We start from the raw sequence: 17,845 nt of genomic DNA, 5'->3' as shown, positions 1-17,845 counted from the left end.
ATTGTTTAAGTTCTAAGGGAGGTGCATGCTATAACAAAGATTTTCGAGGAATAAATTCATTGAATTCAAGGGGTTTGAATCTCATACATAGTCTTGCTTGAAGTAAGCTAGACTGTTCCGCCTCTAGTGAATCCTCAAAGTTTTTATTTGCGATATCTTCTGTACATCCTACCTTTGCTTCAATTGGAAAAATTTTGCCTGTGCAAACATTTTTGCCTACATCATTCTGAAAAAATTCGCCTAGGCCAAACTTATTTTTAATCTCTGGCTGTAAAATATTGTCAGGACAAAAAAATTTACACTCCTGAATCTAGGCAATGTTATCTTTGCACATAGTATCATATTTTGTCTAAATGTAAATTTTGTCTTGACCAAAAAATTATATTTCGTCTTCTTCATGGGGCTACAAGTCTCCAATACAGTGTCATTCTTCAAAATTGTCAACATGCTTAAGTGTGTTAAAGACATTGATAGTGACACTTTGATCAGTCACCCTCTTCGTAACCTCTCCCTTATCGTAGTCTATTAAGATGCGCCCTGTGGCTAAGAAGGGATGCCCAATAATAATAGGTGCGTTTTCATCGGTTTCATAGTCTAAAATAAGGAAATCTACTGAAAAGATGAAGTTGTCTACTTTAACTACCACATCTTCAATTTTTCCCTCAGGACAAACATGTGATCGGTCTACCAGTTGTAATGTTACGGTGGTTGGTCGAACATTATTCATTACAAGTTTCAAAAATATGGACTTGGACATCAGATTTACGCTTGACCCCAAGTCAAAAAGGGCTCTCCCAACATACGTATCACTGATAGAGCATGGTATAACAAAACTTCCTGAATCTTTTTGCTTCGACGGAAGTTTACTCAATGCCGAACAATACTTTGTTGTTGTGGCAACATTTTCTACTTTTTCCACCTTTATCTTCTTTGTGAGAATATCATTCAAGAACTTTGCGTAAGAAGGCATCTGATCAATAGCTTCGAGCAGTGGTACATTGATATACAACTTATCAAGGACATCAACAAACTTTTTGAACTGGATTTCATCATTATGCTTCTTCAATAGTTAAGGGAAAGGCGGCAGAGGTCTGATTTCATCTACTGCAACAACAACAAAAACAAAACCCTATTCCTAAATGCAATGGGGTAAGGGGGAGGTAGGGTAGTAGGCTACCCCCAATGCCAATTTGAGAGCAGCTTTCGTGGAAGACCTCCGGCAGTCAGAAAATTAAAAAAATAAAGATAAAATACAGTACTTGTATAAATAAATAAATAAATACATAGTTGAACAGTCTTCATATGCAGTCTACATATGCGCTTCTGTAATGGGAAGTAATCCCTATAAATAAATCCCTGCGTATAAAAATCTTTGTATATAGACAGAAACGTGAGTCCGGGCTAAATTTAAAAAGAGAAAACATGAAGAGAAAGATACACAGTTGTCAGAGACAACAAGTTAAGAGAAAGAATAAAGTCAAATGGGTTAAAATCTAAACTAAGACAACACTACTCCGCTACCCTAGTTCTAAGCCTGTATAAATTCCAATGACAGCAACGTATAAAAAGTAGAAGTCATTTAAATTACTACAAAGGAATTAAAAAAAGACAGAGTTACTACACCCTATTACTGTGACCCACACTACTCGGGTACCCTGGTCTTAAGTCTCCAAACTTTCCTGTCAGAGGTCATGTCCTCGGTAAGGGCTAAATCCTTCAAATCAGATCTCAAGCAGTCTTTTCACTTCCTCATTGGTCGACCTCTCCTTATAGAACCGTCGACTGTAATCGACTCTACCCTTCTGACTGCATCAAACGGTTGTCACCTAAGGACATGCCCAAACCACCGTAGTATTCCCTCCCTCAACTTTTCAGATACATGCACCACCCCCAAGGACATCCTAATTGCAGAGGTTGGTGTCATGTCCCACAGAGTCCTACCACATGCCCATCGAAGTATTCTCATTTCTACGGCCTCCATCCTCCTAACGTGATCCTTCTTGATTGCCCAACATTCTAATCTATACAGCAGAGCTGGTCTAATTGCCATTCTATAAAATTTTCCCTTAAGTTTTAGAGGCACCTTCTTGTCACAAAAAACTCCAGTAGCAATCCTCCAATTTAGCCATCCTGCCTTTATACGGTGTGTAACGTCATCATCTATACCCCCATCTTTATGTATCATAGACCCTAGGTACCTAAAACAATCATTTGAGGGCAGAACGTGTCCTTCGATGCATAATTCTACACTTTCATCGTTTTGGTTCACACTGAAGTTTGAACATAAATACTCTGTCTTTTCAATATTAATCCTTAGACCTTTTCCTTCCAAAGCAGTCTTCCAGGTAGCCAATCTTCTATTCAGCTCATTTTTTGTTTCAACAACTAGGACAATGTCGTCAGCAAAAAGCATACACCATGGAATACCATCTGGTGTCGCACAATAGATGTTGTCCATAATCAAGGCGAAGATGTAAGGGCTAAGAGCCGACCCCTGGTGGAGTCTGATTTCCACCGGGAATGCCTCAGTGTCGTCAACTGTAGTCCTGACGTAAGTAGTAGATCTATAGTACATATCACGAATCGCCCGTATATAAACAATTGGGATCCATCTCGTTTTCAAGGTCTTCCAGATCGTATCGCGGGGTACACTATCATACACCTTCTCAAGGTCAATGAACGACATGTGAAGATCTCTATTTTTCCCCTATATTTCTCCATAAGATGTCAAAGTAGATGAATTGCCTCCGTAGTAGACCTGTTTGGCATAAAGCCAAATTGGTTTTCCGAAACCCTAGTAACCTGTCTCAACCTAGCCTCTATCACCCTTTCCCATAGCTTCATGGTATGACTGAGTAGTTTAATACCTCTGTAGTTACCACAATATTGGGGATCTCCTTTATTCTTATATATTGGTATCACAGTACTCTCTCCACTCCTTTGGCATCTTGGCAGTCTCTAAAATAATATTAAAGATGTTGGTCAACCACTTAATTCCCTATTCTCCTTAGTTCAACCACACAGTGATAGGAATTTGATCTGGGCCAACAACTTTGTCCCTCCCCATCTTCCTAAGGGTCATTTTGACTTCCTCAATCCCAATCCTACTTGTAGGGCAGTCATTGGCCATAGTATGATGGTCGGCTGACCCATCAGCGATACTATCTCTACAAGGAGTGGAACCGTTATTAAATAAGCCAAAGAAGTAACTACGCCAAACCTTATTTATATCATGATCTTTCACAAAAATAACACCATTGTTGTCCTTAATAAACCTAATGCTACCTAGATCCTTTTTCCTATTCTCCCTGGATTTTGCAAGCCTGAAGATGATGTTTTGTCCTTCCTTGGTGTCTAATCTCTTGTACATTTCCTCAGATGCCTTATCCTTTTCTTTAGGCACTATTTTCTTGGCTTCATGCTTTGCCTCCTTGTATCTTTGTTTAGCTCTCGATCTTTCTTCGTCGTCATTGCATTGTAGAAACTTCTTGAAGCAAGTTTGCTTTATCTTCACTTTAGTTTGGACTTCGTCGTTCCACCACCATGATTCTTTATGTTCCTTGACCTTCCCTGTCAATAGCCCAAGGGTGTTTTTGCTCACCTCTCTGATGGAATTTTCCATACGTTTCCATAACACATCTGCATTATTTGAGTTTGTAGTTCCAAAACCTATCTGAGATAAAACCTTACTTCTAAAGTCATCAGATGTCGCTCCATGTAAGTTCTTCCAAAGGATCCTAGGTTTATCTAGTTTAGCCCTCCTATGGGTGCTCTGCCCGTGGCGAACGAGGAACACCAAAACCAACAATATGTGTTGTAATATACATGCATCTTCAGGGAACACCTTACAGTCAATGCAAGCCCATCGATCCCGATTTTGAACCAGGATATAGTCGATTTGGGTAAAATGACCCCCACTATGGAATGTAATCAAGTTCATATCTCTCCTATTAAAGAAGGAGTTAGTGACCACAATATCGTGTACAGTAGCAAATTCAAGCAACGAACGTCCCTCCTCGTTCCTACTACCATAACCGAAACCCCCGTGAACACTGTCATACCCATCGATTTCACTACCTATATGGCCATTGAAGTCTCCCCCTATAAAAACTCTTTGGTCCTCTGGAATGCTCCTAAGTACATCATCTAATGAATCCCAGAAGCAACATTTTCCCCCTCCCCTAGGCCAACGTGTGGGGCGTACACTGAAAGGACATTCACCACTTCCGCTTTTATAATAACCTTAATCATCATGATCCTATCACGATATCTACAAACTTCAACTACATTTTCCTTGAGCCTAGAGGATACCAAGATACCCACCCTATTTCTAGCGTTATCTACGCCTGAATACCACAACTTGTACCCATTACACTCTCTGGCGCGAGCCCCTTTCCACCTAGTCTCATTAACACATGCAAAATCTATTTTCCTATTACTTAGTACATTGGTCAGCTCCAGCAGTCTAGCATTTAATGTGCCTACATTCAACGTACAAACTCTAAGTCTAATCTCCTTGACACCACTATGTCGAGCCCGCCCCTATACGCCCTATAGGGTCTAAAAGAAGGACATGACCTCAAGTATTCATCTATATCTGAAGCTATGAGGATCTATGAAAAAAGAATCCAAAGAAGACAGAAGATGCACAAAAAACTGCTAAAGAATTGAGGGGTACTAAGAAGCCTAGTTGGTTAATTAATAGGATTTTAATTTATATAATACTATTGTTATTATTATTGCTAAAAGCCTAGTGTTAAAAGGGGGAAAATAGAATAATAATGATTTTTATCTACCTATATAAAAAATGATACTACTAATTAGAGAATTAAGCATTACACAATAACTAGCCCTATGTTAGTAAATGAAAAGAACATTAATTTCCTAAAGCAATCAAGAAGAATATGCAAACCCTAAAAAACCTGAGGTAGAGTATAAATTGAAAGCAGAAGCAAGAATAGATGCGATCGGTGCTTTGAGAATTCCGATGGCAATAACCAGAAATACAAGGATGATGACGTCGATTGAGAAATAATAAGGGGACATAAACACCGCCTGGGAACAAGATTTCCTGGTTCTATGAAAAGAAGAACTCAAGAAAAATTGAAGTATAAAGTACAAGAAAATAATTAATTGAACACGCTATGAACAAAACACGAAAAAATAACAAAACAATCTAAAAATAACAAAGGAAAAACACGAGAAAAATCTTATATCTAAACCAGATCTACAGATAAAATAAAATAAAAATAAAAAAACAAAGAGAACGAATAGAAATATGGAAAAAGAAAGATTAAGAAAACAAATAAGAATACTTAGTTGGATGAAGATAAATAGCAGACTAGAAAAGAAAGAGCAGAAGTTAAGTTAATTTCAACAAAATCTAATCAAATAATTTTGAGGTATTTACTGTTTCAGAGAGTAAAATAGACCAAATCCAGTAACAGAAACTATAAGTAAAAATCTTCAGTTGACAAAACAAGTGAAGATGAACATCAAACCAAGAAAATTTTACAGAAAAATGATAATAAACAAGCAAAGAAGTCAACCGAGTTTGGTAATTGTTGAACTGAATCTTTGAAGGGATTCCTCGGTGTTGCAAAATATGAATAACAACACCAAACAAATAGTAAAAACCAAAGATCAGAAGCTTAAAACAAAGAAACGAAGCGCGCTCATTTTGAAAAAGGAGAATTACTAGTTAACGACGAGGAGATCTCGTGAAACTGAGTGCAATAGATCTGTAGATCTCTATTCCTTTTGATTAAAGTAAAAATCGATAGATAAAAGATCCACACCAAAATCAAATGTTTCCGAAACAGGCACAACAACTATACAGATCAAGAATTGAAGATCAGGTTTTGATCGCGTCTAGCTTGTCGAGAATCACAATAATCTTAGAAACTTGAATTTTTTTTAAAGATCTCTGATTTCATCTACTGCAGATGGGGGTAAATCTTTTGCCTTGGCAATAAATTTTCCACCATCTTTTGGTTGGCTTGTGGATCCCTTGTCTTTTTCTTTCTCCTCAAGCAAGTCTTCTTATTCAGCATGTTCAGTTTGACCTTATGGTTCTTCCTGTGTAGTGACTTGGCGAGAAATTTCTTACTTCTTTCCCCCAAACTTATCATCAAGATTAATTTGGCACCACTCCTAAGTGTAAGCACACTGTATTGCTCCTTCCCATAAGGCTTAGTGACCTGAGCTTGCGGTCAAGAATGTACTGGTGTTGCTATTTGGCCTACTTGATTTCCTAATACTCTCAATGATGAACTATGGCTTTGTAATAGAGCTGCTTAGCTATGTAATAAAGAACCTTGATTTTTTATTGTCGATGAGTGCTCGTGTATCAAGATCTTTGTTGAAGCCATTAAATCTTTTGTTGAAGCCATAAACTGTTGATATTGCGAACTTGAATATTCAGAGGTATTTTAATGAATATTCACTACTTTTATTTGTTGTTCTGCCAGGGAATCTGTTGATATTGCGAACTTGAATATTCAGAGGTATTTTATTGTGGCCTATTAAAGTTTTCATGTATATTTGTTGTTGTTCCCTTGATTACCCAACAAAAAATTTGGATGTTGTCGCCATCCAGGATTGTATGTATTAGAGTAGAGGTTGTTTTTTTCTGTTAAATTTACCCAACAAATTGATGGACTCTTGGTTTTCAGGGCATTCACTCTCATGATGGTTGCTGTGTCAAATAATACATGCTGAGTTTGCTTCATTTACTTCATTCACCTCATTGGAACGCTGTAATTTTTTTAACATGTTAGTTATGGAAGAGAGTTAGGCAGAAATGAATCCTTACCGTCAAGTTCATATGCCCCAGATATTTTCTTGTTGTTTCCAAGCCTTACAGACGAGAATTGATAGTCATTATTTGGTTTTTCTTTAAATCAAGGAATTTGTTGTGAGAATCGACATAGTAAAATCACTGGGCTCAATCAGAGATACTGATGGTACTAATTTACTGGTAATTGTATTGATCCAACCTGTGGTTTTTGTTGTCTTGTGAGCTCGTATTATTTTTAATTTCATGTTGATTATGGGACTGATATATCATGAACGATTTGGATTTTTTTACATGTTTTGGAAATTTTACAATTGAATTTGTATTGAATTATAGCTTTAGAAGTTAATTTTTCATGCACTTTACTCGAAAAGCATCATGATAGGGTAGTATATTTAGAGCAGCTACTTGATATGTTGCCCGGTCATTGCACATTTGTATCTTCATTTCTGGCATATATATGTTTGTTGCAGTATCCTCTATGCTTTTTAATGTCTTTTATTGCTGACATGCCATGAATTTACAAGAATTATGAGGTCATATGATTTTAGTTTCGCTATTTGCTTTAGATTCTCATCATTTTTGGCTATTGAGGAACATTAAACATGGAACATTAGAAGCAATTATATGTTAAAAGGGTAGGACATTAATGCATTTACAACTGGTAATGTTGTATTTGGCATCTAATGTCTATCTTAAACAACCCATTTGACGCCTTAGATTTTGGAGTGACTATGACCGAATCTGTTTCCCTTTATTTATTAAGTCCTCCTTTTGAATGAGTTATTAATTGATATTCTTGATTTATTTTAGTTATTTCTTGGTTGTATGTTGTAGTCATATGAACTAAAACTCTTTACTATTTTCACAGTCGTTGGATGTGCATGCTCAAGTTCCATCCAAACCTATTGGATTGTCATACCAAAGTGCAACAACTACGAACAAGAAAAATTGGCATTTTTACTTTTACTTTTACTTCAATAGTTTATGCAATAACCGTGATAGATGCACTTTTCATGTTCAAAGTGCGGCAGCCGCTGCATGTGCAGGCAATAAACCTTAAATTTATATTAAAGTAAACATTGTCAAATAGCAAATTCATGTTCAAAATTCCAAAACACTTTAATTACATTCTAAACCCCAAATTACAAAATACTTTAATTACATTCAAAACCCTAAATTAAAGTATTTTAAATTTAGGGTTTAGAATATAATTGAATTATCTTAAAATTTGGGGTTTAAAATGAAATTGAGGATTGTGTTGCAAGTTTTAAAAGTTAGGGGACCTAAATGCAAGCACCTGAAAAGTTCAGTGACCATATTACAAACGTACTAACAATAGTGTAACGGTCAAGGACCATATTGCAAATGGACTAAATGTTGGAGGACTGTATTGTAAGTTTTAAAAGTTAGAGGATCTAAATGAAAGCTTTAGGAAAGTTTAGTGACCATTACTATACTTTACCCTTTAGTTTATTGCATTTTTAATTTCATTTTACCCATTGCTTTACATTTTAAATTATTATTTTTCTTATTATTTTTTATTTGGTTATTGTTTTTATTTATTTATTTAATTTTATTTTAATATATTTTATTATTAATATTATTACTAACCAGTAACTAATTTCTAGCCCATTAAATACTAACTTGTTATTTTATTCAATTTATATTTATGTTATTTACATTTATACACTTTATTTTTTCTATTTTTACATTTTAGATGTAATACCCAAAATATTTGTTGAGTGACAAAAGTATAAACTTAGGAAAAGTTTATGGGCTAAATTATAATATTCAAAAGTTATGTATTTTAGCCCCGTAAATGAATAATTTAACCCAAAAATGACATTTTTGCGTCACTCGAATTTTTTTTACGAAGTTTGTATTAAAAGCTATAAAGCGTTAAAGTTAGAGAAAATTTTGGATAATCGGATCGAATAGGACTTTTGAGATATTTTGAAGAATAATAATGCAAGGTTAATAATTTCATTTCTATGCTTTAAAAAATAGAATTTAACGTGGACCATTTGATTTAAGTTGATTTTCCATGTTAAATATGAGCCGTTGGATGAAAAATGGCAAGATTCTAATTTTGGAAAATTATAAGAGCAAAGTTGGTAACTACTAATTTGTTGGTTTATTTTTGACCATTGGATGAAAGAATTAACATGTGTCAAGTTCATTGGTTTATATTTTAAACATGGAATTTTCAAGACTCTTGTTCATCTTCTCCAAGTGTCGTGGGTTCTTAAGGTATGGAAGAATTGTTTTCGTTTTTCATTTTTAAGTCAAATTATTTAGAATTTGGATGAAAGCATGAAAAAAATTTATCTACATGAAATTCTATATCATTTCGTACCATTTGTTCCAAATTATTTCCATACTTGAAAAATGGTGAAGCACCATTGGAATTAATATGTACAAGGTTCGACCAATTAGGGTTTGTTATGAAATTAGAAGTTTGAATTGGATTTGATATGGGATTGATCGTAGGTGCTTAGAAATGATGCTTGAAACTAGAATTCATGCTTGAATCAAGTTGGAGACATGTATAAGATGACCTTTCATATTTGGCCTATAGGGAAAAATTATTTTAATATGACATTTCATACACATTTTATAATGTTGTTTGGACCAATTTGGATCTACGGAAAGGTGAATGGACTATTTAATAGAGTATAGAAATAATGGGTGTGAAATGGAAATTGGTGGAAATTGATGAAGAATGCTTGAAAATGTTGATGGAATCTTGAATGTAAGATTGAAATGACATGGGACCATTTTGAATATTATGGAAATATTGGGGGTCAATTATAAAAGAATTCATTTTGATAGTTAAAATGTGAAATTTGAAATGATCATGTGAAATACTAATTGAATTGAATATTTGTCATACCCCAGTTTAGGGGCAAAAGGTTTCTTAATTTTATTTTGTGGACTAAATTAAAATTTTGATTAAATTCAATGACTAAAATCAATATTTAAGTAAATTTGGATCCAGTTCATAAATAAACTAAAATTAAACATTTCATTTCTGGAAAGTTAAGCCTCTCTCTTACATTCCGATTTTAGAAACTTTGAGCTAAGGAACTTTAAACTCCGTTTCATCATTGCTTCATTTTTTGCACCACCTACACCATCGTTATCCTTGTGCATCCCGAGTCCAACGGTGGTCTTTTTGTTGTCTTTGTCACTAGCGTGTGAGCATAAGCATGTTTTCGATGTAGCGTAGTTTAGCTCTCCGTTGTTCACGTTGTGAACCGAGGTTGGTAAGTGTCTCAAAACGATTTGAAATGAATTTTAGTATTTTTTTTTCAGAAAAATTTCAATGCTCTGAAACCCCACACGCATCCCCATGTATCGCTGCTGCGCGTGGGGCTTGTTCATCGCCTGGTGAATTTTCTAGGACTAGGTCGACTTGACCCGTTAACCCGTTCATCCGACCCATCTAAAACTTTGATCCAAATCACAAATCAATCCAACTAAACCGGACCAAACTGATCCCACCGAACTGAAGTAGAGCCGACTATTGACCGTTGACTACTATTGATCGTTGATAGTCATCGTTGACCATTGATCGGATTTGACTTTTTTTTGAAAACCTCTCTTAATGTTTTCAATGTTTTGAGTCTAATTTTGTGGTTAGTATTGCCAAATTTTGATCCAAAAGCCCTAAATCAATCCCGTTAAACAAAAAATGCTTAGTATTTTTAGTATTTTTGCTTATATATTTAGGATTTGATTATGGAATTGATGTAGGATTATATTTTCATGAAGGTACTCTTGATTCCCCTAAGTGAGGGTCAAGTAGATCTGGTCTTCTCATCCGGCAAATCAATTCGATACATGTTCTTCGAGACTACTCGTAAGTTTCTATAAATTATTTGATTAAGGTTTATTATTTATCATATTAGAAGCGTGATATAGTTTTCTGATTCTTAGGATCTAGCATTATCGCTAACCATGATAGACATACCTAATAGTAGGTTAACGTACTAGATTTCTCAGACCGGTTTAGGTGTGTTCCTGATTGTGTTACATTACTATTTTAAACTATTTATCTAATATGTTCTGGATTTCTAATGATCTTTTAAAATTTTGACATCATGATATTTGTTTTACCGTATGAATGGAGTTATGACATTTGATTTTATCGTATATTTCTAACATGGCCTCTTGTTACTGTATTTTTATATCTAATTATGGAATATGCCATGATTTCATGCTTTAAAGTATTAAATTACTGTGTTCACTCAAACATATGCATATTTACTATCCTTGGGGTTATGATTGGAGGAAATATCTCAAGTTTATTCTATGAGTTGTAAGACTTATTGAAGACTCATTTTCTTTGTGCACAAGGTAAGTCCTTACCTCAGGTCCTTATACTTTTAGTATAAGTCCTTATCGGGTGTACATGTGGGTGTATGGTTCAGGGGAACCTACACATTCTGGTGTTCAGATGGGGGTAGTGTTCATATTTTAAAATTATGTTTTTTAATTAACTTTTACTAAAATATTTATTTGAACATTTTTATACACTATAAGGAGTACACTGAGCCTTTTAGCTCACTCTTTAAATTTTTAACTTTGTGGATACTATCCGGCAATATGCTAGTAGACTTGGCATCAAGAATATCGACCGTTCTTCCTTTTGTATCATTGTATATTCCTATAAGCTTCTTTTGTTATATTTTGGTGGCTTGTGTTTTACAACTGTCTTGACATATATGTATTACCGATATTTTTTTCGACGTTAGTAATTCTACATGTTTACCTTGTGAACATTTTATAATGGTTGTTTCTCTATCATAATGTTATATGGTTTTTATTTACTAAAATTGATTTTACGTATGTTTTAATATGGAAGGGAATTTTGTGTATAACATGTGCCTACCTAGATTCGATCGTAATACCTAATCTGGGCCTTAGGAGTTACACTTGGTGGTATCAGAGTTAGGTTATAAACACTCAGAATTTGGAGGAGCCCTAAATATCGAACTTTTAAAAGATATTTTTTTGATGTTTTCAAACAATTTGTCACCCTATTTTACAAATTTTAAATATATTTGAGATTTCTGATGCTATTCTAACTTATGTTTAAATTGTTTCTATAGAGCCTACTAGACCGTTTTGATGAGTTCTAGAAGTCTTAGGAGAAGTCAGTCATGACCAACTCGGCCTTAAATTTTTATAGACGATCCGACGTTAGAGCGAGATCCTCTTGCTCTGTGCGTCCATCCATATACTTCTCGAGACGATCCAATTACATTTGAGACAGACCCTCCTGTCACCAAGGATGAGTATCATCAGATAGATGAGTGTGGCATTGATAGAGTTGTCTATCACATGTTTTGGAGGACTACTAAAGCTCATGCTATTATGTCTATTGTAGATATATCTATGTCTCTGGTGACTGTTGGTGTAGTTCTGTTGTAGGGCATTACTGTGAGACCTCCAACTAATGTCGAGTACTGGTTAGATGATATTGACGGGATTATGGATGAGATGGAGTTGAGGCCAAAATAGAATTTGAAGGGATCGCTAGCCTTGCTTAAGAAGGAAGGGGTAAGGTGGTGGCATTCAATTTCTAGGAGTATCCTGACGGATCAGTTGACTTGGGATATTTTTAAAGAATGTTTTAAGAGTCACTCCATTGGATAAAGATACTTATATGAGTGACATCATGAGTTTTAGAGTTTAGAGTAGGGTTATATGATTGTTATGGATTACGAGTTTGAGCTTACCAGACCGAGTCATTATGGTATTGGGCTTGTGGAGACTGAGTTGGATATGTTCTTGAGGTTTGAGAATGGATTGAGATATGAGATCAAAAGTCGGGTTGCTACCCACTAAGAGAGGAATTTTGATGCTTTGGTTGAGATAGCCAAGACTACTGAGGAGATTAAGAGAGTGGGTTTGGAGTGTAAGAGAGATGGAGATAGAGAAAGAGATCAATTCATGAGACCTTTTGTCTTCGATGATGCTTCTACGTATCCCAGCAAGAGAGGTAGGGGAGAGTCTTCTTAGAGAGGTGGTATGAGTTCTAGGCTTGTAGTGTCAGCCACTCTAATAGTTCCAGCTTCTAGAGTACCTCCATTGTCTGTCTGTGAGCAATGTGAGAGATGTCACTTCGTTGAATGTCAGAACAAGATGGGTACTTATTTAACATGTGGATCTAGAGACTATTTCTTAAGAGATTGTCTAAAGAAATCTCATGCTGGTCATGCACTAGTTTAGACTCCTACTCATACTCATAGTATAGTTCAGACTCCAACTGGGGGTCGTAGTCAACTAAGAGAATCTAGGTCTACTAGTAGAGGCCACCTTCTTAGAGTAAGGTTATAACGTGGACTGAGGCCAGACAGTCTGAATTGGTTTTTGCTGCTAGATATCGATAAGATCGTGATGAGCCTGATGTGATTGTAGGTGATGTTACCTTTTTTTCAATTCCATATTTTGCTTTATTTGATATCGGTTTTACCTATTCCTACGTATCGCATTCTGTATCTAGAGATCTTAACATCCCGATTGAGAATACTGAGAGTCCTGTGACAGTTTAGAGTCTCGTAGGTCAGTCTATTGACTTGGATCGAATTTTTAGAGGGATTCCTATGATAACTCGCTAAAAAAGTTATCTTTTAGGATCATTTTACCTAGGTTAATTTTGAACTTTAGCATCATTAGGAGCATATTAGGATCATTTATACATACTTTTTGTATTATTTGCATCATGGGAATTAGTTGAGGCACTTTGGGTTGGATTTTGAGTGAAATTATACTATGATATTGTAGCATTGCTTGAAGCTACATATAATGCTGACCAAAGACTGCAACAATCGATGACTTACCAGGCGGTTGAAAGAATCTTCTGGAATAGACAACTAGAAGGGGTATCTGTCAAATGTTCAAAAATCACCTAAAACATGGAGGAAACCCATTGGTTTAAGGTCAAAATCCTTAACCTATAAATTGGAGAGTTGATTGCATCCTTTGATATCATATTTTCTAACTTCAATTATTTTCTCCACCACTTTCGATCAACTATGATAGCTTACGTCCTTTGCTAGGAAGCATTATAGTAGCCTGAGAGCTTTCCCAACTAGCATCGACGATCAAGAAGAGAATTTTTTCAATCTTGCTCATCGTTAGAGATAGGGAAGTAACAAGTAGATTTGAATATTATTTCAGTTATGTGGATGATGTTTTGGGTTATGAACTTAGCTGTCTGTGGAATACTTTTAATTACGTTTTATGTTTTGTGCTGTTACACTTTTAAAAGATAGTTGTAGAGATATAATTATCTTCATGGATGTTTATTCATGATATTTAGAGATAATAATCATTAATAGATGTACTACTTTTGTCCAACTTTGGTTTACTGAAAGGCAAGTTTTCATATGAGATATGTACTACCCAATATCTAGCATTGTTACTATTTTAATTGATTAAGTAAATGAGAGTTGGTTTATATCTTTTAGATAATATTAATCATTTATTTATGTATAAATATTTAGTTAATTACATATTCGTAATCGAATTTGCCAAATATCTTCCTAGTTCATTTAATCCTTGACTTATTACTCTCACTAATGCTGTAACACTGCCTAGTATTTTTAGATTTGAATTTTACTCTTATCCACTAGCTTAATTCTAATTCCCTCAAATTTAAGTATCTTTTCATAACTCTTTTTTAGCATATTTTTCTCTAAGGGTTTGATACTCGAAGCTTTCTAAGCTTCCACTTTATTACTTGATTTACGACACTTGCACTTACGTTTGTTTTTGTATCAATTTTATAAAGTTTTTGTATCGTTGTCGGGGAGCATTGATTTTGAATTAGAGTTATTTCTTTAAATTACATACCTTTTTCATTTCTTTTTACAGGTAACTATTTTATTTAGCTTTGTTTGTGTATGCCCCATAGCGATAGTGAGCTAGAACCGTTTGATCCTAAAATTAAAAGAACATTCTTTCAACGTCGAAGATAACCTAACCGGTCAAATATGGTTGGACAAGGTAGAGGTAATAATACTTTACCACTGTTACCACATGTTGATTATGACGAATTAATGACTGGAAATGGAGTTGAGCAACAACAATATTATAAGATGGATGATTGTAATGAACTTATTCGAGAGCATGTTGTGCTAACGCTAGATGATTTATATCTTGTCATTGTGCGACCAGGTATTCACGCTGCCAATTTTGAGCTGAAACCAATGATGTTAAAAATGTTATAGTCCATGAGGCAATATAGTGGTTCATTCATTGAAGATCCTCGAGCCCATCTTCGAGAATTTATGAAGGTTGTGACTCATTTTTTTAGCAAGAAATCCCTAAAGAAAAATTGAAGATGATGTTGTTTCCCTATTCATTGTAAGATAAGTATAGAGCATGGTTGATTTCCCTGCCACCTGGTGTTATAGCATCATGGCATAAATTAGCACAAAAATTCTTGATATGATTCAATCCGTCAAATATGAATTCTAAGTTGCAAAATGCCAACATCTTTTAAGTGATTAGAGGATGAGAATTCATATGAGGCATGAGAGAGATTAAAAAATTTACTGCGATAACGCCCAATTCATGGAATCCTACATTGGATGCAAATGGAAATGTTTTACAATGGTTTGATTATGCAAATTCGTATGGTGGTTAAAGGTTTTTCCAATAGAGCATTACTGGATAAAATGTACAGTAAGGCTTATGATATTCTAGAAAGAATATCTAACAACAATTATCTATACCTCAATACGAGGAACATGTTTGGTCGAAGGAATGTGTAACATTGGACACTAACACTTTCAATACCATGGCTTCCCAAATCACAACATTAATGGACATGGTGAAGAAGTTACAAAAGCTGGGAGGTATGTATGAAGTGAAAACAATAACTATTCTCTCATGTGTTTATTGTGAAGATGATCATAGCTATGTGGAGTACCCCAAAAATCCTAAATCCATATACTATGTGAGAAAATACAATATAAATGATAATTCGTATGGAAACACTTATAATGTCGATTATCACAACCATCTTAATTTTTCTTGGAGAAATTAAAATGTTGCTAATCCATAACAATAACATTATAATCAATAGCAGTTGGTGCCCTAGCCTCAGTTACATCAAAAAGCCCCCACAACCATGACAACATCAAAATTATCAAGGAAAACATTTTATTCAAGCTACCGTTCTAACATCTCTTGAAGCATTAATGAAAGAATATATGATAAGTCAATCAGTATCCTTGAGAGCTCTAGAAAATCAAGTTGGTTAATTGATGATTTCCTTGAGTACTAGAAAGCAAGGTACGCTGGCTAGCGACACTAAGAATCCAAAGCAACACGGGAAAACACAATGCAATGTGGATTGCAATGCCATTTCAACTGAAAGTGTTCCCCACATTGGAAATCCTATTGTGAAAGCTAATAAAACGGATGATGAGGGGATTTCATGGCACGATAAGAACAAAAGCATGTAAGTGGATCTTGAAACACCTATAGTTGATGTTACAAAAAGATGGATAAGATAATGTAGCAATTCAAGGCCACTGTTAGCAGCAATACCGACCACACTGTCGGATGTACTGCCACCTCAATGCCAAGACAACTAAATCAAAGACCTCCCCTACCTTTTCCTCAATGATTTAAGAAGACCAAGGAGGACCAACAATTTAAAGCATTCATTGATGTGGTTAGACAATTAATAATGAACATTTTATTTATTTGAGCATTGGACCAAAATCTAAACTATATTAAGTTAATGCGAGAGGTTCTTTCCAAGAAAACAATACTTGAAGAATTTGAAAATATTACACTCACCAATGGATGTAGTACTATGGCTACAAGTTGATTTCCCCCTAAAATCAAAGATCCAAGGAGTTTTACTATTCCTTACATTATTGGTGATAAATTTATAGGAAAATCATGATGGGATTTAGGTTCTAGCATTAACCTAATGCCATTATCAATTTTTAGGAAATTTGGGAGTGGAGAAGCAAGACCCACCACTGTCACTTTGCAACTGGTTTATGGATCCACCATGCATCTTAGTGGAATTGTTGAGAATGTGATGATTCAAGTGGACAAGTTTATTTTTCCAATATATTTCATCAATTTGGATTTTGAAGCCTACAAGGATGTTTCCATCATACTTGGTCAACCTTTCCTTGTCATCGACCGTCCGTTGATTGATGTTGAAAATGGGGAAATTACTATGCATTTGAATGATGAACTCATTAGGTTATTGTCTTGAATAATGTTTCTTATATTGATGATACTGTTGAATGCTACTCGATTAATATCATTGATAAGTTTGCCTAGGAACATTGGAACAAATATCACACCATGAACAATGTTACCAACAATGCTGTGAAATTTGAGGAGGTAACTGAGGATAGGCAGGTTGAAGGAAATTATATGCAATAATTTGAATCATTCAAACTTCACGATCGAGCTTTTCAAGTTTTGATGTCTTTGATTTTGGAGCCTTCCACATTGGAATTGAAGTTTTTTCCTGAGCATTTAAAGTATGCATACCTTGGAGATAATGAAACCTTGCCTATTATTGTTGCATCAAAGCTTGAAGCATCACAGGAAGCTAAGTTACTTGATATCCTGAAGCAGCACAAGCAGGCAATTATTTAGAGCATCACACATATTAAATGTATCAAGCCAACATTATGTATGCACAAAATCTTGATAGAGGAACGCAACAATAATTCAATTTAACAAAATAGAATTTTAAATTCGACCATGAAAAAAGTTTTTCAACAGAATATCATTAAATGGCTGGATGTTGGAGTTATATACCCGATCTTAGACAACAATTGGGTAAGCCTTGTACAATATGTTACAAAGAAAAATGGCATTACTGTTGAAAAATGAAAAGAATGATTTAGTGTCGAAAATACCAATAATGGATGAAGAATCTATATAGACTATATAAAGTTCAATAAGGCTACAAGGAAAGATTACTTCCCGTTGCCATTTATAGATCAAATGTTAGATCGTCTAGCCGAAAAAACTTTTATTATTTTATTAGAT

At 34.8% G+C, this 17,845-nt stretch overlaps 2 protein-coding genes across 2 annotated transcripts; one reads left to right on the top strand and one right to left on the bottom strand.

Annotated features, from left to right (window-relative positions):
• Positions 1–424: 424 nt before the first annotated feature.
• Positions 425–970, bottom strand: LOC120208259. The gene has a single exon (XM_039207572.1). It carries the CDS (start codon positions 968–970, stop codon positions 425–427), a length of 546 nt encoding a protein of 181 aa, XP_039063503.1.
• A 15,110-nt stretch (positions 971–16,080) lies between these two features.
• LOC120208258 lies at positions 16,081–17,054 on the top strand. The gene is made up of 2 exons (XM_039207570.1): positions 16,081–16,277; positions 16,778–17,054. Exons 1-2 carry the CDS (start codon positions 16,081–16,083, stop codon positions 17,052–17,054), a joined length of 474 nt encoding a protein of 157 aa, XP_039063501.1.
• The last annotated feature ends 791 nt before the right edge of the window (positions 17,055–17,845 follow it).

This window comes from Hibiscus syriacus, unplaced genomic scaffold (genome assembly GCF_006381635.1).
Source record: "Hibiscus syriacus cultivar Baekdansim isolate YM2019G1 unplaced genomic scaffold, ASM638163v2 tig00016106_pilon, whole genome shotgun sequence".
Lineage (NCBI taxonomy): Eukaryota > Viridiplantae > Streptophyta > Magnoliopsida > Malvales > Malvaceae > Hibiscus > Hibiscus syriacus.
The sequence above is the reverse complement of the archived record's forward strand: the minus strand, read 5'-3'. Positions and strand labels throughout refer to the sequence as shown.